The sequence below is a fragment of the Cuculus canorus genome, chromosome 2, assembly GCF_017976375.1.
Source record: "Cuculus canorus isolate bCucCan1 chromosome 2, bCucCan1.pri, whole genome shotgun sequence".
NCBI lineage: Eukaryota > Metazoa > Chordata > Aves > Cuculiformes > Cuculidae > Cuculus > Cuculus canorus.
Window position 1 is genome coordinate 89,774,705 of NC_071402.1, and position 24,661 is coordinate 89,799,365.

The 24,661-nt window shown below is 40.9% G+C and overlaps 1 protein-coding gene across 4 annotated transcripts in view; it reads right to left on the minus strand.

Moving 5' to 3' along the window:
• Positions 1-19,233, minus strand: part of ECI2 (enoyl-CoA delta isomerase 2) — a 31,406-nt gene extending 12,173 nt beyond the window's left edge. Inside the window, exons 1-6 of one of the 4 annotated variants that reach the window (XM_054059627.1) lie at positions 19,076-19,206; positions 7,648-7,703; positions 6,968-7,157; positions 3,407-3,569; positions 1,858-1,956; positions 76-267 (exon numbers count right to left, since the gene is read on the minus strand). In XM_054059627.1, the coding sequence (XP_053915602.1) occupies positions 76-267; positions 1,858-1,956; positions 3,407-3,514 (399 nt within the window). In that variant the 5' untranslated portion in view covers positions 3,515-3,569; positions 6,968-7,157; positions 7,648-7,703; positions 19,076-19,206. Of the gene's footprint in view, positions 1-75; positions 268-1,857; positions 1,957-3,406; positions 3,570-5,084; positions 5,198-6,967; positions 7,158-7,647; positions 7,704-19,075 lie in introns of those variants that run through there. The other 3 variants (XM_054059628.1, XM_054059626.1, XM_054059629.1) reach the window with 3 other exon arrangements.
• Positions 19,234-24,661: the final 5,428 nt, after the last annotated feature.

Genomic DNA, 24,661 nt, shown 5'->3' on the forward strand with positions numbered 1-24,661 from the left:
TATGATTCATTAAAAACTTAGGTAGCTCATACAGGAAATTAAAAATCATGAATCTACCCAAGTTAGTTTCTTTACCTTACGGTTGATGGCATTCTTCTTATCAGGTCTGTTAAACATTATCTTTGTGATATTGTTTTTGGTGGTAACTAGTATTGTTTCATAGCCATCATGTCTGCCCTCATCCGGAGAATCATCTTTCTTCTGGTCAGCAGATTCTGCAGAGATCAGACTTGAGACAAGTTCTGTATATTTCTGCCTGGCATTATCCTGCAAGAAAGAAAAGAAAATAAAAGAAAAAAAATCTAACTACGCAGGATTATCAAAGGTTGAAATGGAAATCAGTTTGTTATGCTGCTCATAAAATGGGTACCAGGAGTGGGAGACAACTGTGCTTCAGGACAAAAGAAAAAAAAATATCTCAGTTAGAAAGCATTGTAATTAGGATGAGAAAAGCAATATGCTGCGATTCAAACACTGCAGATAGTGCATAAGGTCATGTGGAAAGCAGCAGCAATGGATTTGCAAAATGAAAGTACATAGATGCTTATTTATTTTGTTGGAGAAGTGCCCCATCTACACTTAAGAATACCAGAGAGACCTCTGCCATATTCCCAGCATTCACACATTTCTATGGATCCTTTGTTTCTGCTTTTCAGCTGGACATTTTTCCAACAAAATAAAAGTTTTTATTTTAGAATATGTGCACTGATAATTAAAGAGCTGAAACAGTTCTATGACATTCTAAAATTGCTTGAAGACACTGGTTTCCATGTAGCACAAACGCAACACGCAAAAGCCTCCCTATTTCTACAGTAAATGGTGATTTAAAAGAACAGCAAGTTCTTGGTTGTTACAACCTATTTTCTTGAAAGGATAATATACTTTGAACAATTCTACAATCCATATTCTGTAGCATATGAAATCGTCTATTCCACCTCCACTATAACTTTAAAAGCAGATTATTTTCCATAAGTATTTCTTGGCTATTCCTAGAAGTTGCAAGGCCAACTCAAAACAATAACCAAACAAAAAACCTCACAGCAGCATGAGAGAATATGTTATGTTCATGAAATTATGCAAGCGTGTTTTCTTTTAAAATAAAAAAATGCAAAAAATACTTCTGTATTAAGTAATATCCCTGACTGACCTCAGAAACTACTTCTGAACATCAGGCCTAATACAGCAACACAGCTGGTTTGTAAAGCATATGTTTCTTTCATTTAATAGTAGCTGAAGAAATGTGGTAGCTATATGCGACATCAGACTTACTACAGTCTGCATGAAAACAGAAGGCTTATCTGTCTTTTCATTTATATTCTTCCTGCTCTCTTCATTTGAAGTAAAGATTTCTCTAAAGCTTTAGAAATGTATTAAAGATGTCAAGATATACCGAGAAAGAATGAAGAGCGTCTCTCAATACACCACTTTTTTCTAGACTTTTTGTCAGTGGCATGAGACTGACTTTTTAAAATGACAAATTTATCAATATGCTGGATTCACAAATTTGCCCTTTGTTGTAAGAACCAAGCAGCTCAATCCATCCTTCTTAAAGGGAAGAGCAGAATAGAACATAGTGTGGAAAACAATATATTTTTTGAAAGTCAACACATATGTATGATATCTTATTATGGTACAAGCTGATAGTAATAACGCAGAACTAGGCTTACAGAGGAGAAAAACCTTCAAAAACTTAAGCAGTGAAATGACTGTATAACAGTGCAAAATGTTTTGTTTTCTCAAGCAGAGTCACTAAACCAGCATACAGCATCTTTAGACATCAGCTATTCACTTACAGACCAGGCATTTCAAGGAAGAGTAATCTACAAACTATCTAAGTGAAATTATAGGTATTATCACCTGAGATAAATCACCAAGGGAATTCCATGCATCCCACTTGGCTTTTTTGACAAAATCCAGCATACTTGGTTTGGGAGAATTGCAGGGACCTTCAGTAGCCTGAAAAGAGAGTGAAACAAAACTTATTTAAACCTGTGATGAAAGTTCAGGTGCCTTGGTAGAAAAGATGACGACTGTTAGGAATATTTATCTGATTAGGATACAGAATTCATCTGACACAGAAGGAATATCTAGTTTATATTCAAACAGTTCACATACCACGAAGTTTTCAGTGCCTGCTCTTTCCTAATACCCGGCACTGGGCTTTCAGAAGCACCTAACCAATAGGAGACACTAGTTTCCAAAATGCCCATGCATGTTAAATTCTCCTAAGTAAAGAACTGCAGAAATTCTATACTTGAAAAGAAAGTTAAAGACTCTAAAGCTATGTGAACAAGGAAACCATTGCAGAGGATCTATTAAGCTGGTTCTTAATAAAATTAAGCTGGCCCTAGTGTAAGCAAGGGTGTTGGACCAGTCAAACCACAAGACTCCGAACTATCCTGAAGTATTCTGCAATCAGATATCCTAAAGAAAAATTCACTACTGAAGAGAAATATTGCAACTGGGAGGCAGGAAAGGAAGTATATTTATAAGCTCGTTATTATTAATTAAGAGAACTACCTGGGACAGTTAGTTGTCTAAGTTTGTATTTAAAGGAACAATTGATTGCCTTCTTCAATACAACAAGCCACAGCCTGTACTATACCGCCAATCTTGATCAGAGAATCATAGAATAGTTTGGGTTGGAAGGGACCTTAAAGATCACCTAGTTCCAACCCCTCTGCCATGGGCAGGGACATCCCACTAGATCAGGCTATATCCCACTAAATCAGGCAGAGTATTTACTGGTATTTGAGAAAGTATTGGTGGATCAAGCCAACACTTTCTCAAATACCAGTAAATACGCTGCTAAGGACTTGCAGCTATACCTACAAAGGTCTCCTTCCATGCTGCAGGAGATGTAACCTTCACTCAAAGTGCAGAGGAGTAGTTACTTGAACCAAAAAACAACAAAAAAATCTCCAGCATACAAACCACTACAACAACCAGGCAAAAAAAAGAAAGGAAGAAGGAAATCCCCAGAAATCAACCTTCAAATGTCAATACCATTACATTATATGCTCAGCAGACTGACTGTAGGTACAACAAACTTAAGAGGAAGCATGTTGTATACTTTTCTTTCACTAGGCATAAGCCATTTTCTAGAGCTGCATCAATATATACTATATTCCATGGAAGGCATCACAACTGATGTAATTTGGCTCAGTTTCTTCGAATATAGGTTTGTATTCAAAGCATGATTTATACAATGAAACAAGTTTGGCTTCCCTCAGAATTCAGGCAGTGTTTACCGGGCTGGTGTTTCAAGAACAGAATTTGAGCACCTGGAATTAAGAGCTTGCTAAGACATGATACATTTGAACAACTCCTATTTTAAGTAAATATTTCACATGCCCATACCCTCAGACTATATATGCCCCTTACGAAAAAAATAAGTCAAGCCTACCTGCTTAAACAAAGCATAGAGCTTCAACTTAGTTTCATTCCCAGGATCATTTTTCAAAAGCTTCAGTTTTTCTTGAGCCTTTTCAAAATCTTCCTGGCTGGCTTGCATGGTGGCTGCAGTCACGTGCAGGTGAATTGCTGGAATGCAAACAGCTTGTGCCCGCCTGTTAGTAATTGGGAAAGAAATCCCATTACTTGTTTTTTGTATAAGACTACAGCAGAAAGAAGCACGCTGCTTCTTAAATACGTTTAAATGAAATGTAAAACAGTAATTATTTATATCTGCACTGATTAAAACAACAAAAAGCAAGATACTGAAAAACACAAGAAAGTTGCTTCAGAAGTTTCCTTTAGCTGCAACATAATTAACATCTGGAGAATATGGCATTATCTCTCTTTTGCATGTAAAGTGCTGGATTTAATGCTGCAACAAAGCAGCTACACAGTAATATCGCAGATGATCATATATAGACCACTAAATGGCAGTAGCAGTAAACTAATGTTTTGCTGTTTCTGGAATACATCAGAGCCCTACATCAGGTCCTGTCCATAATAAGCAAATAAGAAACACAACATTTTATTAATGATTTAAATCTCTGTACGCAACACCAACAGCTTTTATATGTCTTATAAATAAAAATGAGTATGCAGCCTGCTTTTCATGATCTTTTCAAGCTTGCACATTTCTACCTAGAAACACTTTAATCAAAGCCTGGTTCTCCAATCAGGGCAGCATAAGCGAAGGCTAATTTCAGAACGTGCTTTAGAAAAAGACTGGCTGTAAAACAGCCTGTAGACACTTGGAAAAAAGAGACCAAATCTAACCCAACCCTATAATGCTTCCTAAAAGCCGTTCTACTTCACCAGAGTTTGGAATCAAAACCTACGAAGTCTAAACATTTAGGCTTGTTTAAACAGGGCAAAGCATGCTGTCTCAGCTTTCTTAGGTTAAATTGCAATATATGTTTATTTTTACTCTATTTAAAATGTTAGCAGTTTATGTATCAACATTCCATCTCTATTTTAGTTAAAAAAAATCCCCCCAATGTTCCCCATTCTAACTTACAGACATAGCTGTCATGTTAGAACATCATATACGAAAGATTTCATAACCAGTCACATCTGAGAACTTAACATAGACTGATAAAATGTTTACACATTAATTTAACCTGTTAGCACTTCAGTTACAGAATCATAATTTAAAAATCATACCTAACATGATTATATACACTTTTATACACACTTAATGAGAATTTAAAGAGAAATTCTGCCTACTTTGAAAATATTCTCATTGTTCTTATTTCTTGATACAGTTTATTTTCTTAAACCTAAAAGTTGCAGGCAGAAGTATGAAGAATGTCAGTTGTGTCCAATTCATTTTATTATTCTTTAATTTAGTTCAGATAGAAGGTTTTAGCTGTCTTGTAAAAACGTTTATAAGGTATATTGGTTTTATGTCCTATTACAGCCCTTCTGTATGAACAATATCTAAGTTCCTGGTATTTTGGGGCTACCGAGTTTGAAAGACAGAAAAAGTAACTTCTTTTGAAAGAACTCCTCAGAAGAAAGAATTCAAGAATCTGCTTCAAAATCTTATCCTAGTAAACACAAATTTATCTGAGCAATATAAAATGCAATAGGCTACCAAAAAAGGCTGCAGGAACAGAAAGCCTTCTTACCTAAATTGATCAGCTGTAGGCCTTTATTAACATAGCAGTCCAGACAGACAGACCTGGGTTAACAGTCTGCCAGTTTAACTAACATTCAGATTACTGTGTTCAGAAGACTGTGTCAGAGTTTATTAAGTTTATTCTTTAACCAACTGGAAGGCTATTTAGCCAAATTGTGGACTTTACCTCCAGCATCAATAAAAGCCCTTTGACAGGTAAAAGTGTACCTAAATGGATACAGATACAAGTTTTATAATACTGAGTTGCTTTGGTTAGTCTGTCCTGGAGTCACTGAAAATGATGCTTGCTTTCACATCTTATCCCCAAACATGGTTTTAAAGTCACATTTACAGGAAAAAGAAAATGAGGGCATCAGAATAACTACTAGTGGTTTCTTCTGGTTTTGTGTTTTTTTCCAGTCCAATTTTGCTAGCCATCTTTGAAACTACTTAAATGCTGCTGTTCCCAAGATGATCCATGTATCTGGCACAAATTGTTTTTGTCAGTCTAGGTAGTGACTATACTGTAGTGGATTCAATGTTTAAAAAGTGAGATTTAGGTTTAAAACATGTTTGATAATTTGGACTGCAGCTTGGCTATGGCTATGGTTAATATTATAAACAAGCTCTAAGAATCTCTTTTACATACAATTTGATAGAGACTATAAATTAACACAAATTGAGGATGAGCACCTCGGGGAGAGGGGAACATCACAACAGCCAGTCTGAAGTTACATACGCACATGTATTCAAGGTTAAGGGTTTCTGGTATTTAGCAAGTTACAAGTTCTCCTCCTTATTAAGGATACAAAGTAGACAAGCTAGAACAGGATGAGAAAATTAGGTGACCAAAAAAACCTCTGGCTGGAGAAAAGTGGAATAGTCTTTCAGTAAAGCCAAACTCAGCTACTTTCCTTTGCTGTTTGATGGTATCCAGTTTTCCTTCTTAGCTACAACGTTTGGATCAGATATAATATGTACCCACTTCAAATACTCCACCTTTCATTCTTCTTTTCTTCCTTACCTACTTCTTTATAATAGCAGATTGTGCAACTTAGTTGTTTATTAAAGTCTGGTTATAAGAAAAGGTCTCTTTTCTTTAATTCTTCCTCACTGCTTGTGGCTCAGTTTTCTGCAGGAGATGATCTATCAATGATTCATTCATTTCTTTCTTTCTCCTTTCTGATCTCAAAGGACATTTACTATACGTTAGTGATGACCAGCAGTTCTCAACATGCTAAGCCTAAGCTGACTTTCTCTATTAAACTAATGAAGGATAAGAACACAAAGGGAAAATCGAGTTATTTCATGCTTCATTCATGTTGGGCAGGACCTTGTTCTTCAGAGACATGCGTGAATAGCATGAGCAGAGGTCCTTGACCCCAGGCAGATCATATAAAGAGTAAGGTGGAAAGGACTCACCACCTGTCAGCACACACAACAGCACTGCCATCTCTGGGACCCTATAGTGATTCCATGCCATAAACCCAAAGACCAAGGAGCTGGAGAGGCCGCTGTGGTCCACTACTGGGAGTACTTACTCCATTCACCTGCTGCTCCCTTGCTGTGAACACTGAATCCTTCTTACACCCACACTGAGCAAATCCCTGCCCCATTTTACCAGCCTCACTGAAACCACACAAGACATTGCTGCAACCACACGAGGCAGGCAAAGAGCCTGGAACATGACCTACAAACTACTAGTGTTGAATCTGCACTTCAATCTAAGCAGAAAATAAAGGTAGGAAAGGCAATCGACACCCCCCCCCCTTCAGTCCCCCTTCTCATCTACTCACTGTAACAGAGCTAAACGATTTCTTTCATAAAGCTTCCTCTTTATTGCCCTGCACCCTGTGGGCAATTAGCTGCCACTGCCCCACTGCTAAAAATTACCTTTGGTGTACCGGCACCTGTGGAAGAGTGGTGAGGGCCTGGCAACCTCCCCCAGCTGGGCAAAAAGCCAGCTCCCACCAAAGAGAGAGAAGCAAGTGGAGTCACAACTTGGCAGAGCAGCCACAGTCCATGACAAATGCCTGCAGACTCCCGCAAGATCATTCATTTGGTAGTTCACAAGTTGTACACTCTGCAAAAAGAAATAAATCCTGAGCATCACTGCCTGAACCTAAACATCAAGGCTGACAATCATTTCGTATTTACTCCCATGCCTCAGAGACTTCTGTCACCATTCAGTCACTCAGGACATCCTGCAAGCCAGCCACACATCCAATTCACTCTACCTGTTTGCGTAAGTGTCTCTTATCCTGTAAACTTTCAAACATAAGGCTCTTAATTAAGATTCTAAAAATCATTTACACTGTAGTTTCTTGATGTTTAAATGATTGGCAAAGACTGTAAAGACTGTTAAAGACAAGACCTCTCATTACAGTGTAGTTCCATCATTTGCATAAGGACTTTTATAGAGTCAAAAATGCCAATTATTCTTAAAATGCTGGCTGCTCACTTTCTAACTTTTAGAGAAATTAGCAGTGTCCTCATTAAGACCAAACAGAAGCCAAAAGACCTCTCTGCACAGGAAATATCAGACACACTCAGCAAAAGAAAGGGATGGATACCTGAACTCCATCTTCCTTTTACTTAATAAAGGTTTTCCTTTAAACGTTAGTAGATCCTGGGGAAATAAAACACAGACAAAAGCAGTTAAAAATCCTATCAGAATTAAAACCAGTGGGTGGTGCTAGAAACATGTGAGTTTAAAACTCCCCGCAGAACTGGGAAATGCTCCTTTTGCATTACTGTAACTAGCTTTAGAGACACAAGGAAGAAAAAGAATAGGGAGTGTTATCAGACAGAAATAAGCAGTACATTAAACTGTCCCTTGGATGAAACCTGGAACATATACTTAAGAGAAGATGTGGATATCTTTTGCATATTATGTGTAATACTTCAGATAATGCATGCAACATCTCTCCTTTGCCACAATCAATCTTTTTGCACTGTTCATTCCAGACATGCCTCATACAGAACAGCAAGCAGCATGCTAAGTGCCCCTGGCTGTTTTAGTATTACAGCATCATCAAGTGGCAATATTTCTGTTCAACTTTCCCAAAAAAGTTCTCAGGCTCGTTCTGTTAAGTCCTTCACTGCTATCACCCGTTAACATGCACATGGCAGTAGGTTAGTAATATTCCAAGTTAGTAGGTTGCAGCAAGTTAGCAGTAAGTTTACACCATCTTAGCAAACAAAGTAATTTTATTTCTTTGTGTAGCAACACTTAATGCACAAGTCTGCTTGGTGAAGCAACACTATTGTTCACCAGGCTCCTGTCAACATCTATTGTAACAAGCACATCGCCTCTTAGATGCGAAATGAGTAATCTAAGAACATCACCAAGGTTATCCTCTAGAAATCAAAACATTTGGTTCACTTGGGGAAATATCAAATTCTATTAATCCTGGTGATAACATGGAGGTGTTGATGACTCAACAGACAGAACTCCAGCTTTCCTAAAAACATAAGAAAATAACTCTCTGTCCTTGTTTTACCAGCACAGTCCCTGGCAGTGCCACATTATACTGTAGCTAGTATGGAGTAACTAAAATGTATTGCTCTCAGGTAACAGGAATGCTGCCAGCATTCTGGTATTTCCAAATTATCTAGCTAGCAGAAAAGATCAGTGCAAATGGTCTATAACCAATTCACTTACAGCTGCTTTTAATAAACAGAAATACATTAAAGTCAAATCATTTCCTCCTTTACATTAGAACATTTCAACAGTCATTCTAAATGCAAGTTTGGTGTACAAATCCTTATCATCTTTTCCTATTTTACACTCCTACACTGTTTTGACATATAAAAACTAGAAGATAATAATGTGTCTGTTGGCAAATTGAAGTGCTGAATCACTGTTGTTTAGTGTAAGTGGCTCAGCTGTGCTTGACAGGTTTTTTTTCTAATACTAAAGAAGAGCTAAGAATTAAAGATCTAAACTACCATTCACTGAGATGTGAAATGGGCTGCTCTTTGTGCTCTAAACAGGCACAGTTAATATTCTCTCTTCACAGCTGCTGGGAGGGAAAACGGCATCATTTGAAATCTCTGAAAACTCTCTATCCAGCAGACTTATGTTAACTAGACATGGTGAATGACTAAGGCACAAGAGAATATCGTGTACGTCTTCAGTCCATATAAGACATCTCAGCAAGAGGGAAGAATTACAGGCAGGTATCCTCTGAAACACATTTGAAAATTATAAACAAGAACATTAACACAAAAATAGAGCTGTGGTACTCATATATATAACATTTACTGAGACTCATTTAAAGATTATTGTAGTATTTGGAGAGCAAGAAACTCCATAGGTTCTTTATACATCCTTATGCAAAGTGACCTTAAAAAAACAGTTACGAACAAAAACTCAAAATCATTCTGCTGCTAATGGAGAACAGAAAAAGCCATTTTTGTTTGGCTTCTGGAAGCAGGTCCTACTGACTGTATGGAGAGCAAGAAAGTGTACATTTTGATGTTAATGGCTTTTGGCCAAGGTAGGTTTCTGACAAGGATACAACTAGCTGCTGGAGCCCCCATTCGCATTAGAAACCCCACCAACACTCCTAGTAGTTCCGCTGAATCAGCAAGACGATTTGTCTGAAGCTTACTTTCTCTCCTGAATCCATGACATCTAGATACAACGAGGATGGACACAAAGAACACTGAACAAATTATGAAAATAATGAAGCAGTAATTTTCAATAGCTTATCCTGTTCTTACCCACAATTCTTTCAGTTAATTTAGAATTAAACAAATTTGGTCTAAACATAAAGTAGCACAGTACTTTTTGTTTTGGCAGTATATCCAATGCCCACAAGCAGACAAATTCACAGGTGTCCTATAAAGACCTGGGCCAATTTACTCAACTTAGGCTTACAGCTAAAGTTATCACATACATGAAAGACTTGCGAGTACACTTCTGTCACGGCCTAATTTACAGCTGCTCTAGGAATGTTATTGAAAGGATTTATCAATTTTCAACTGATAACTTTCTCTTTAGATATCCTCTGCAATATGCCTTGCTCTTAATCAGAGAAAGATTAAGCTCATAAATGTGACACACTATTAAGCCTTGTGTACAAAATAAAGCACTGAGAATGTTTGTCACTTTTAGAAATGAAAGTCATGCACTTTTCAAGGACTTCCAGTCATTCCTTACTAAAACACCGTAAAAAAACTTATTTCATAGCATTTAGAAAGCTGCATTTATAGCGGCAGCTCCCAAGACAGAGGTCAGAGGCTCACGGTGGATCTGGCAGTTAGTAAATGCAACATGTACAGAGTCATTTTGGCTTCTGCTGTCACTGAAGAGATTACAAAGAACCATTGGTCTGGGGAAGTAGATGACAACTCAAATAACTTGGAAGTTCTTCTCTAGAATAAAGGTGTGTTTCATCTGGCATCTTGTTAGCAATTAGGAAAAACAACACAAAAGCAACCAGAAAGATTCTTTTGTTTCAGGAAAGCTTGCTATACTGATGTTTTTGAAGTAGTAAGCACATTTATCATGGTATACAACAGCAGCATATTTGAAATAAAAATTGTACTCTATTTTACTGGTTGGCTTCTAAGGATCAAATAATGCAAGAATTATTGTGCATTCTACAAGTTATACACTCCTTTTACCATACTTTCAGAATAAATATTATCAGAGCACCTTACTACAAAAACAGCAGCCACCTTTTTGGAGGGCCAAAGAGCCAGCAAAGAATCCACACAACACAATTAACCTAATCCTCGCGAAACAATTTTTATTCTCAATTAAGAATGGTATCCCCTCTGCTCGGCACTGATGAGGCCACACCTGGATTACTGTGTTCAGTCCTGAGCTCCCAAGTACAAGAGAGATACAGACATACTGGAAAGAGTCCAGCGAAGGTCCACAAAGATGATTAAAGAACTGGAACATCTCACACATGAAGAGAGGCTGAGAGAGCTGGGACCATTCAGCCTACAGAAGAGCAGGCTCAGGGGGATCTTATTAATGTATTTAACTACCCAAAGTAAAGAGGACCGAGACAGGCTCTTCTTAGTGGTACCCGCTGACAGAACCAGAGGCAATGGACACAAACTGAAACACGGGAGACTCCTTTTCAACATGAGGAAACACACTCTTACTGTGAGGATGACTGAGCACTAGCACAGGTTGCCCAAGGGAGGTGGTAAAGGTAAAGTCTCAGTCCTTGGAGATGTTAAATAGCTGTCCAGATGTGGTCCTGGGCAACCAGCTCTAGGTGGCCCTGCTTGAGCAGGGAGGCTGGACCAGATGTCCTCCAGAGGTCCTTGCCCACCTCAACTGGTCTGTGGTTCTGTGAAAAACAAATGCATTTAACCCCACCAGTTATATCGAAGCAGTACACAAGCAGCCCACTAACTTTAACAGTTCATCTCTAGACTAGACTTTGAAGCCGTAACTCTTCTTGCCTTCATACAAAAGCCTTCAGAGTCTATTTCAAGTAAGGAACTGGCATCATCTATTGTAGGACGTTCAGAAAACAGGAAGACTACATTTGCTATTGAACTGTGACTTTAAATTCTCAGCTGTCGGGCTCACTCTGTAAGTCAATCTACATTCAATGACGGTGCTGAGATGGATGTACACATCCAGTCTTTGTAGCCAAGAACTCCAATTACAATCATCAATCTGCAGGACCATGACATGAAAACAAATTCCCCCAAACTACTGACTGTCTAAATTAGTAAAGATCTTTCATAGACCAAAATACACCATTAATTCCTTGAACTCACACCATCTGCTGACAGCAAAGTTCCCCCCTCTGGCGTTGCTCAATAGTAGACCAGGCAAGGATAAAGGGTAGGTGTGGATGCTCTCTGCCACAAAGAGATTCATCTACAAGCTACTCACGCTAGACACAAAGAAAGTGAAATGTCAAGAATTACATCAGGACCTAGAAGGGACAACTCTTGTGCAGTTTCCTTCTCCAACCTAACACTACTTTTGGCAGAGCAATAAGATCACTAGGGTGAAGGAAACGGAGAGGGTGGAACCAGATTGGGAGGTAAAATAGAAGAGAGAAAAGGAAAACACCTTTTTCTCTGGGGAGTCAGTTGCCAATAGAAGACAACAGTTTTGCAAGCAGGTTAAAAGGACTCTGCCATATTCAGACAAGAGGAATTTTTTATTTTATTGGTGGTAGGGGTAATTTGTTTGGCTTTAAACATGGTTCTGCTCTACCACAGTCAGAGCTACTATGAACTATGTGGCCAGATAGCACTGAGGGCAAAGTTGTGTTTACTTTCTAAACCAAACCAGTGATAATTTCCATCTAATCTTCAATTAAAACAGACTTCATTCACTGACTGGATCACAGAGGTTTCTACTTGAAGTACTTCATGTTATCAGAAAAAGGGTAGCTTTCATACACACAGCAAAACAACAACATAACAAAACATTACACAAGTTCTCTTTGGGTATCAGCACAAGTGAAGTTTGTCTGAATATACTGCCATCTAGCGCTGCTGTCCTTTCTGTAGGCGTTCAGGTCAACGCGAAGAGTCAGTAGCTTATGAACAAAATGATGAAGTTATTAGTTCACTGATAGTGCCTATGGCCTCCTTGTGCCTGCCTAACCTAAATTACTTAATGCTGCTCATATTAAAAGCAAAAGCTGATAAAATAACTATTCTGTTACTTTTAAGAGTGATGTTTTTTCTTTAATATCATTGCTTTCGGTGATAAATGATTACCATTGGGATAATTAAAAAATCAGGATGTTGGCAAATTATGAAGTTGTTATGTGTTAATCACTGCCAGATCTCTCCAAAGCCAAACAAATTGCACCACTTATTCAACGACCTAGGCCTGAGTTTTGATGGAAGAAAGAAGCCTCCCACAACCCATTCCAGGAGCGTGTCTGCTTCCTCTTTTCTGGTGAAGCATCTAGTACTGCATTACTTGGCAATGATTTCTGTTTCTCTGTGAAATAAAGGATGGTTTAACAAGACCTTTAAAATCCTACCTCACAGTTTTTGCCAGAATTTACTGATTACACTCCAAATTTTATTACAATGAACTTCAGAGGAACTTGAAATATGCTTGCTCTAATCAGTGGACTCATCACAATCAAAAGGCTCAATCATTTATTATATCAGAATAATGAAGAAACATCCAATCTGAACTGCATATCAGTATATGATAGTTTTAGGCTGATTATTTCACACTGATCAACACTTAAATTATTCTTTTAAAACAGACCAATCAGGAACTAGGAAAAAACGCCCACAAATATTCTTATGCTGAATACAACAATAAAGTGGAAATAAGAAGAGACCAATATAACTGGTTCAATCTTCTGCATGTGTTCACTCTAACAAAGATAATTACCAGAGAAACCTTTAGGGTCTGCTCTGGCAATACTACAAATGGAGGTTACTTGTAAACGCTGTTTATTACAGGGAATTAAGACTGCATATCAAGTCCAGTTATAACGTCATGTTTTACTCTATGAATTCTGACCTCCTGACATTAAAGTGTTTTTCATTTCTTCATACATGCAATGTACCAAAAATTTTGCTAGAAATAAACAGACCACTTTCCATCCTAATGAGGACTGCCATGCAAGGATGAAGTATAGCTTGCTTGCTATCTTCACTAGATCACAGATGCAGATAGAACATAATTGCACAGGTGGAGAAGTACAAAGACAGAGAGAAATAAGTGGCTTCTTAAAATGGTATTATTCAAAGACATCATCTACTATCCTAGCAAAAACTCAAAATTAATTCCTAGCACCATATTAAGTTAAAAAAAAACCTTGAAACATTTGAAAATGTATTTACATTCCCCTCAAGAAACTTATAACTAACTTCTGATGGGGAGAGAAGTCTTAAAAAGCAAGAGCAGAAAGAGACTGTGGTTCATGTCAAGTGGGAGCTACTTGAGAATTCTCTTTGGGGAGAATGGCTGTTCAAGCCTAGTGTGTAGTTGACCACCACCTGATTTGCATTCTCACTACCAGATTCTTTTGAATTCGGCAGCAAAGCTGCTACAGAACCACCTAATGATCTTAGGCAGACAAAGCTGACAAGGTAACACTGATTTCAATGATCAGCTGCTTCAAAGCAAATTAACTACAACTGCAAACTATGTTCCAACCCAACCCGCCTTCAAGACTTCTAGACACCTTGGCTTGATATTAGCTACGAACTGTCAAATTTGGCTCAATTACACACAGGTAGTGAGCTTGCTGCTCTGGATTTTGTTTTGTTGATTTTAACTGCTGTGTGTATTTTGGTTCAAAAGAGTTTAAGAGGTTGCTTAAATAAGGTCATATGTTTATTGAAATGCTTTTCTGGGCAACTGTTCAATTGTTTCACCACTCCCTTCTGTCTTTTAAGTTGTATTGATAAACCAGCTTGTGAAAACAAAATGTAGTAACATCTGCAAATAATACCATTACTTGCAGAAAAAGCCTCCCATTAAGAGATTTAATTGTTTGTTTTCCATTGACAAGTTAGGCTATTGATACTATAGTAGCTTCAAAGAGGTTTTCCACAAGACAAGACTCACATGCACTCTGGGTGTGCTAATATACGCAATTATGTCCAAATGAAGGAAACTTTATTGCATATCTGCAGCAGTGGATGACTGTGTTTCCATCCTCCTCATATATTAAAAAAAAGCAAATGAAAACTCATAGTGCAGTTAATAGACTCTTAACAGCAATAAAGAAGTATTTTCAGTGAATGACCTGGAATATTGAGCCTCTTCTCACTGAGAGAGGCCCCAGAGCACAGCCATTCGATGAAGCCAGAAATAATCTCTCTGCTGCAAGAGATCAATTCTTCCTCCACTCTCAACAGAGGAGTTTTCTCATAATATACATAGTTGCAGTGCAAAGACAAATCCCCTGGACCTTTCTCCAGCACCTTACATCAGACTGGCATAGTGGATGGGAAGGCAGAAAAGAGCTATATTAGGTCTGCAGTCAAAGACAGCAAAAGGAAGAGAAGCAAGGGTTGTAATGTCATGGTATGCCATAAATGTATCAAAAGGCCCTTGATATAATGACCATAGAATGAAACTGCACTACTAAGTACAGGATAAGCAGTTCAGGAAGCAGGTTCAATTAATTCCCAGACAGAAATAGCAAAGGGCTGCAGAGACTGAATAGGACTGCTGAGTATTGTGCTGGGACTTAATACCACCTGAGCTCCTGCCATGTGGGTGGGCTGTAAACATCCAGATGTCTTGTCATGAGATGATGCAGGGAAGCCAACAAGAGATTTGGGACACTGTTCAAGAGCCAGGATGGAAGTGAACTCAAATCCTTAAGACTGCTGCCTCCCTAGCCAAAGAGCAGATGCTGTGGTAAAGACAGATCTACTGTAAGCCAGAAGCATGTCAGGCAAAGACCAACAAGGCCACATAAGCAAGGATGAGCCAACAGCTTAAGAGAAAATTAACCATTTTTCAATCCACTTTAAATAAAGACTAGCAAGTCTCTAAGTTGATGCTAAATCAGTTGCCCTGATTTGTGCTACAGAGCCCTCTTGGTGCATGCAAGTTAGATCCATTCTAGATGACAGAAAACTGGGAGATGTACTCCAGCTGCTGACAGGCATTCAGTGCCACGATCATACTACAACCAGCCTAAACGAAACATCTGAAACAAGGATAACATGGATGCAGGTTTCCCTGCAGCAAATGCACTGCTCTCAGTGCTCTGACCTGCTGTAAACACAGACACAGCCGGTCTCATAGCAGCAGAGTTGTGGGGAGTTGTCCAATCTCAAGCAGTTGCATGCAAGAATTGACAAATGGCTACACACCCAGTAAGACTCCTTTGAATGTGCATTTGTGTCAGCATCCCCCCTCCTCAGACCAGTTCAAACTTGAAAAAAGTACATATTGCAATAGGACAGGATAAGAAGTGGGCAGGTGGGAGAAGAACCCATAGAACTCACGACTCTGAGACTGAAAGGATCAGGAATGTCCTGCTTAGGAAAAAGAACCAAAACAACAAAGTAGAGGAATTCCTGAATTTTGCCTTCGTATTTGTATAAGTCTTCCTCTCCCAGCAGTCCAAGGATTTGCCTCTTTTTTTTCAGTTTAGACTGCAAAAAAAGACTGCAAGGCTGCCAGACCTTTTGATATAATTCTGCTAGTATGCTGTAAAGCCCACCTGTCTGGTGTTCCACACTGGAAAAACTGCATAATTTTTCTGTATTATATCTGATCATATACTAAAAATATTAACCTACTATTAATACTGTTTTACGACCTTATTTCATGTATTTTGCCACTTCAAATACATCTAACTCCACTAGCCTAATGTTGTCCAGCAGGCTAGTCTGTTGCATGTTTTCCAATTTAGAATTGCTTTCTCTCCTTCTCATTATAACAACTCAGCTATATGAAACTAATATTATCTATCTGTGGAAAGCTGGCCTAGAGCATTCTTCTTTTGAAATAAGGGCAGAAGTCATGTCGATAACACAAATTGCATTCGCTTTGTTTCTCCCTGTATCTTAAGATGTTCCTGTACATACTCCAAATAATTTTGCACAAAATTTTGGGAGATAAATATCACAGTTCAATGCATAAATGACTACCATTATCTGGTCAAGATGCACTCATGCTTAATGGAGATAATTGGATACTTGAGTAAAAGTATTTCACTTATGAGAGTGTGCATTAAACCAGTAAAATTTGCATATCTTTAACAACCAGAGTATCACAGGTCTTTAATGTATTGGTAATGATGACGCCTGATTCACCATTCTACTTAAGAACTTGCTTACTGATAACACACCTAATGCTGACTTTTCTTTAACAGTGTATTTATTAAGCTGGTTTTGATAGGAAGAGGAGATATTACAAATTGACTTCTTTTGTGATTCTTATTCATACACAAACAATCTTATAGAGGAATTTCCAATTTAACCATTCCCAATAAAAACAAGATGTCAGTCCTGCAATTCTAAGTCTACTCACCTGTCAAGCCATCCTCCCTGCTTCCCAGAGCCCAGCTAGAGCTGAAGGTACACAGCTGCCACAGCAAACACCACTGCATGTGACACCTTATTTGGAAACAGCTTAAAAGCAATAAGTAATAGAGGCACACCGCAGGAGATATTACGTCATGCTTTGGAAAGGCAGAGTAGTCGTAGCAAGGAGCCTTAGTTAGTTGGACACCCAAATAAGCTGGTTTTGTAGGATTGACGAGGGGGGTAAAAATAAAGGCAAGAAAACACAGAGTGACACATTCTTCTCTGTATTTCAGTATGGTTTCAGATGCCTTGGCCCCAGCCTAACCGACAATTTCTTTGGCAAGTCTGTTCACCCTCGAAAAAAGACTGAGCAGAGACCTCATTACGGTCTACAGCTTCCTCACAAGGGGAGGAGGAGGCGGCACTGATCTCTTCTCTCTGGCGACCAGTGATATGACCAGAGGGAATGACAGGAAAATGTGCCAGGGGAGGTTTGGGTTAGGTATTAGGAAAAGGTTCTTCACTCAGAGGGTGGTAGAGGACTGGAACAGGCTCCCCAGGGAAGTAGCCATGGCACCAACCCTGACAAAATTCAAGAAGCATTTGGACAACACCTTCAGACACGTAGTGTGAAGGTTGGGGCTGTTCTGTGCAGGAACAGGAGTTGGACCCAATGATCCTTGTGGGTCCTTTCCAACTCAGGACATTCTACAGTTCTATGACCTGTAATCATAAGTAAAATTCAAGTGGTATCATTCAGGACATTCCATGATCCTAAGTGGGTGAAGGCCCCGTTGAAGGAATCAAATGCAGGGTTCTCACTCCCACACTGCGTTCCATCACTTAAAAGGCAGGCAGCAGGGCTGGAAGGGTCCCTCTCCTATGCAGAAAATGATCTCATTCACCCTACGATGAGCACAGTGTCTCATCCTGTATAGGCCACCCAGAGAAAGCCAACCCAGCTCATCAAGTGGCACCAGGCAGGAGGGCACCTGGTTTCTAGGCCAGGTCTTGGCATGAGGGCACATGGCTCCTGCAGCACGAAGGCACGTGGATCCCATGGCAGGAGTGCACCTAGCTCCTGCTGCATGAGGCTCCAGTGATGCAAGGTCACGTGGGCCCCACGGTATGAGTGCATCTGGCTCCCAGGGCATGAGGGCACCCGGTTCCTGTGGCAAGAGCACACCTGGATCCTGTGGCACGAGGGCACATGGCTCCTGTGGCACAAGGGCACCTGGGTCTGATGGCAGGAGTGCATCTGGATCCCATGGCTCAAGGGCATGGCTCCCGCAGCACAAGGGACCTGGATCCCATGGCAGGAGCACACCTGGATCCAACAGCACGAGGGCACGTCGCTGCTGCGCATGAGGGTGCCCAGCTCCCATGGCAGGAGCGCATATGGCTCCCACAGCACATGGCCCCAGCAGCACAAGGGCACCTGGATCCCATGGCAGGAGTTCACCTGGCTCCTGTGGCACAAGGGCACCTGGATCCCATGGCAGGAGCACACTTGGCTTCACTGCGCGTGGCTTCCATGACATGAGGGTGCATGTCTCTTGCGGCACGAAGGCACTTGGATCCTATCACAGGTGCACACCTGGCTCCCGTGGCATGAGGCACCTGGATCCCACGGCATGAGGGCGTGTGGCCCCCTTGGCTTGAGGAAACTTGGCTCCCGTGGCATGAGGTTGCGTGGCTCCCATGGCAGGAGCGCACCTGACTCCCGTGGTACGAGGGCACCTGGATCCCACGGGAAGAAGGAACCCAGCTCCTGCAGCACGAGGGCACCTGGATCCCACAGCATGCGGCCCCCTCGGCTCGAGGGCACCTGGATCCCACGGCAGGATCACCCCTGGCTCCCGCTGCGGCGGGGGGCGATGGGGCTGCCCCAGCCGGGCGGCAGCGGCAATCTCCCGGGGCAGGACGGGCCGGGCTGGCACCCCGGGGCCGCGGCCGGAGCCCAGCGCGGTGCGGGGAGAGCGGCCCGCAGAGCGCGGCCGCCCCGGGCACAAGGACGCGGCGCGGGCGATCGGCGCTCACCTTATCTCGCAGAGAGGCCGCCTGCACAACCTCTGCACGGCGGTCAAGGTTGGGGACACCATGACAGGAGAGAAGAGGAGGAGACGGCAAAACCCGCCCCCGGAGCCGCCAGCTCTCTCCCTTTTCTGCGCGGAGCCGCCTCCAGCCCCGCGGAGAGGCGGGAGCGGGACGGGGCGGTGCCCGGAGCCGCCGAAAATGCCCGCAAATAAACTCTCTCAGACTTGTTTCGGAGTTCTAGACAGCGAGCGTCCTTGATCGGGCCTGGGCAACGCGAGGGAGCGATACCCCACAGTCGTGTGCAGCGAGACCAGAGTTGGGACGGTATCTGTTTCCCACTTACATGCAGATGTATAAACTTCCCCAGAAATCTTATGCCTATTCTATTACTTTCCAAGGTCTAATTTTAATGTTATTGTGAAACTTCACAACGGTCAAAACTAAGTTGGAGCTTTGGAGACGGCTCTCTGCTTGACCTTCTATTTGAGACTGGGAAAGGCTGCGAACAGAGGTGGTTACAGAAGAAGACATCTACTCAGCACAGATCACGCTCAACACAAGATATAACGGTGACTGGAAAAACATTATTTGAAAAAAAACACTGTAAAAGCCATGCTGTCGGACGGACATTCTTTCTAGCTTATAAAAAATACAGTTACTTGGATGAACTTAACTGTGCTTTAGCTTAAATCAAAGTATTCCACTTTTTGTCATACTAACTACTTCTTGTGTCACATATTCTATTACTTTTCAAGGACTAATTTTACTGTTATTATGAACTTCAGCCAAATCTCTTGCCAATTTTGGCACTGACTCCAGCTCTACCTGACCTTGCATTTGAGATGAGGAAAGGCTGCCAGCAGAGGTGATTACAGAAGAAGACACATCTGTTCAGCACAGATCACGCTGACCACAAGACATTATCATTTCCAAAGAATGAACAGTGTCTGGAAAAACACTCTTTGAAAGAAAACATGCTGTCAGAGGGACATTCTGTCTAACTTCCAAAAAAATACAGTTACTTAGGTGAAACTTAACTCTACTTTAGCTTAAATAAAAAATATTCCACTTTTTTTAATGGTAACTACTTATTTTATCAGGCTGGGGTGGGCCTGGTGGGAGCAGAGAGGTGGCGGTGGGGTTTCCACCAGCAAGAGAGGCTGGGATGGCAAATCCCCTTTCCTATCACTGTAAGCAGGCACGCACAGCTGCGTGGCAGCACTCTGAAGAGAAGCTGGTGGCTTGTAGCTTAGACAGGTGTACTCTTCACTAGGTAAAAATCTTACTGGATGGCCTAGTCCAGGGAGTTGGGGTGAACTTGTGGTGCTTAGTGCCTTCTTTGTCTCCTCTTTAGTAGTAAGGCAAGGTATTCTCTGGGTACTCAGCCTCAATGAAGGTCAACGAAGCTTGTGAAAGGGCTGGAGAGCAAGCCTTATGAAAGGTGTCTGAAGCAACTGGAGTTGTTTAGTCTGGAGAAAAAGCAGTTGAGGGGAGACCTTATCACGCTCTACAACTGCCTGAAAGGAGGTTGTAGCGAAGTGGGTGTTGGTCACTTCTCTCAGGTGACAGGTGATAGGATGAAAGGAAATGGTCTCAAGTTCCACCAGGTGAGGCTTCAGGACATCAGGAAAAATTTCTTCAGCAAAAGGGTTAGTATCGGGCACTGGCACAGGCTGCCCGGGGAGGTAGTTGAATCACCTTACCCAGAGGAATTTAAAAGACAGGTAGACGAGGTGCTCATGGATATGCTTTAGTAGAGCCCAGGTATGGCTGGACTTGATGATCTCAAAGGTCTTTTCCAACCAAATGATTCTATGATTATATGATTCTAGGAATGGATTTAAATCTGGCTGGGAGCCGGTCACAAGTAGTACTCCCCAGGGCTCAGTGTTGGGGTCAGTCTTGTTTAATATCTTTAACAGTGATCTGGATGAGGGGATTGAGTGCCCCCTCAGTAAGTTTGCAGATCACACCAGATTCAGTGGGAGTGTTGATCTGCTTGAGGGCAGGAAGGGTCTGCAGAAGGACCTGGACAAGCAGGACCAGTGGGCCAAGACCAACTGTGTGGGATTCAACAAGGCCAAGTGCTGAGTCCTACACTTCAGTCACAGTAGCCCCATGAAACACTACAGGCTTGGGGAACAGTGGTTTGAAAGCTGTCTGGCAGAAAAAGACCTGGGGATGCCAGTTGACAGCCAGCTGAACATGAGCCAGCAGTGTGCTCAGATGGCCAAGAAGGCCAACAGCATCCTGGCTTGTATCAGAGATGGTGGCCGGCAGGAGTAGCGAAGTGATTGTGCCCCTGTACTTGGCACTGGTGAGGCCACTCAAATACTCCATTCAGTTCTGGGCCTCTCACTACAAGAGAGACATTGAAGTGCTTGAGCGCATAAAGAGATGGGCAACAGCTGGTGAATGGTCTGGGGCACAAGTCTTATGAGCAGCAGCTGAGGGAACTGGGGTTGTTTAGGGTGGAGAAAAGGAGGCTGAGAGGAAACCTTATCACTCTCTACAACTACCCAAAAGGGGGTTGTAGTGAGGTGGGTGCTGGTCTGTTCTCGCAACTAACAAGTGATAGGATGAGAATAAATGGCCTCCAGTTCCATCAGAGAAGGTTTAGATTGGATATTAGAAAAAAAATTCTTTACCGAAAGAGTGGTCAAGCATTGGAACAGGCTGCCCAGGGATGTGGTGGATTCTCCTTTATGGTGGTATTAGGCTGATGATTGGATTGGGTGATCTTAGAGATCTTTTTCAATCTTAATATTTCTATGATTCTATAAGGCCATACTCTGGAAAATGTTTTCAGGGTCAGGAATGAAGCAGGGTGTTATACGAACCTGTCAGGCAGCCACAGTTGCCAGAGCGGTCTATGAGATATGAACAGATGCAAACGCAGAACCCCTCCATGGGCAAAAGTCATGAACTCGGCTCAGCCCTCACTGAAAGTACCTTGTAACAGACATCATGTTATTTATCACAGCCATTACTTGTTATCTTTCTGGTTTTGCATGCTAGGTAGATTGTAAAAACATTTGTGCTATTGTTTTTCCACACGAATCACCCAGCAGGCTGCTGAACAGCCTCCTGTCTGCACCTCAGTAGGGCTGGTGTAATAAGTGTGTAGGTGAAATAAAGGTGTAATAAATGCTAGCACCAGGGCCAACTAACTTAAGGGCAAAAGACATAAGTGTTTACTGGTGATTTTTGCTCATTCAGCTTCCAGCTCCTGAGGTATATTTAATTTTTTCCTGTTGTACATATGCTCTGTGAAAGATGCTTCTGTGTTTGGTCAGGTGCTGGGAATATCTTCATGATTCGAATACTCAGCTCTGTCAGTCTCATTTCAAAACAATCACCCAGTAAAATCACCTTTTAGTCCTTAGTTTGTTTTCTTTCCTCTCCCTGAAAGTAAACGCATTTAAGACTTTGAGTTCTTCCTTAAGGATAAATGCTTCAAAGCCACTAATGAATTGTGGGGTTCTCCTTTCTTGTTTGATTACAGTTTTCCAGAAGTGTACATAACTACTAGAGACTAGCAATTAGGATGGCACCTTTTCTTACTCACACTGTGAAGCTCCTGATGTGTGACCCTGGTCAAATCATACGTAACTGGCTTTTCCTAACATAGTCTTGGATTTAAAGAACAGGTGTTCTTCTTTGAACTTGATACACTCCGAGTTTTATTTATGATTACAGATCTAAAAGCCTGGCATTTGTCAGTTTCAGACGCAAACTTTATTGGCTTGCACCTCTAGCTGATCTACTTAAAATAGGTATTTATTTGCATTTTAGCCTCTCTGTGGCAATTTCTTTCTCAGCTACACAAGGCTGTGAGGTGACTCTGAAAGCACCCTTGCAAAGGTGGTGTAGTACATGCCATTGTTGTTACTTAACCCTAGTCAAGCAAAACTCATGGCTTTGAAGTATGAACCTTGTTAGACAGAGACAGTATTTTGAAAGCATAAAACCAAACTATGGGCTAAAATTTTGCTCAGAGATATAGGAATGAGGTTTTCTGAGAATAAGAAAGAGGAGAATTTGGCTCTAAATTTCTGGCAATTGTTTTGTTAAATAAAAACATTTTCCTTTTTTCACTCAAAGCTTATGCACCCAACAATTTTAATCTTGTAGTTTGAAAAGGCCAGAAGAATCATTACAGAAATGTAATACAATGTACATCAGTTGAAAGTTTAATGTAGTAGTATTGTTAGCACTAATGTAATGAATCTAGAGAGGACTCCCTAGAGAACTAATTTGGTAAGATGCTTCAGATTTATTGCTTGACAAACAAGTCCTTAATGACAATGCCCTCTCTAGTATTTTATTGTTAATGGTAAAATGAAGGGTTATTCCTGGCTACATTTTTATTCTTGTGTAAATTTCTCATATTCTTTCCGTTAGTTCAAAATAATACAGCTTCACATTTTGTTCTACCATCTAGAAGCTACATGAGGAAAGAATAAAAATGTACTTCTGCTGAATTCTCTGCCTTTAAATGATTACCCTCTTAAAAACATAAAAGCCTTTTATATATTTGCTTAGTTTAAGATAACTAACAGTAATGAAATAGATCCATTAGACCCAGCTCACCAATTTCAATCCCAAGGCAAAATAGTCTTTTGCAGTATGTTTTCTATTGCTTTTGTGCAGGTGAATGCAAAGTACCTGTGCTTTATTTGAGAGTTTCCTTCTCACCCCATAGCATTTGCAGAAAGCTTTTGCAGTTAAATATCTGAGACTGAATACCTAAGACTTAATTTCTTTCTATTGAATATATGTCAGTTTTGATAGGCCTTCCTTTTAGATAAAGTTACCCTGGAACTTCTGAGGCTGAATTAACATTTTCCAGTTTCACCTGAAAACAGCAAAAAGGCATCTCTGGGTTCAGTCAAAGATGGATTGTATGCTACAGAAATTAAATACAGACACCAGCAGTATTCAGTGCACACCAGAGAGAGGCATAGAGAAATACTAACTGCAGTGACTTCTTTCTCTCACCACCTCTCTAAGATACATATCACAATCCATGTATTGTGTCTACAAGACTGCCATTTGCTCTATGTGTCTGTTTCTAGAAATCTATACCTCCAGATGTCCTCCTCCCTTTTTTCCTGCAGACACACTAACAAGGGTCCAGAGAAGGGCCACTAAAGATGGTCAGACGACTAGGAAACCTGCCATATGAAGTAAGGCTGAGGGAACTGGTTTTGTTCAGCCTTGAGAGGAGAAGGCTTAGGGGAGATGTTATTACCCTGTACCAGTACATAAAGGATGTCTACCAATAGGATGGAGACTCTCTTTTTTACAAGGAGTCACATGGAAAGGACAAAGGGAAATGGACATAAGTTGCTCCTAGGGAGATTCTGATTGGATTCCAGAATAATATTTTTCACCATGAGAATACTTAAACGTTGGAATAATCTCCCCAGGGAATTGGTAGATTCCTCTGCACTGGACACTCTGAAGGCTCAGCTTAACAGGGTTCTGGGACATCTCATTTAAACTATAGATCACCTAACAACCATGGACCAGATGATCGTTGAGGTCCCTTCCAACCTGGCATTCTATTAATCTATACTTAGCTAC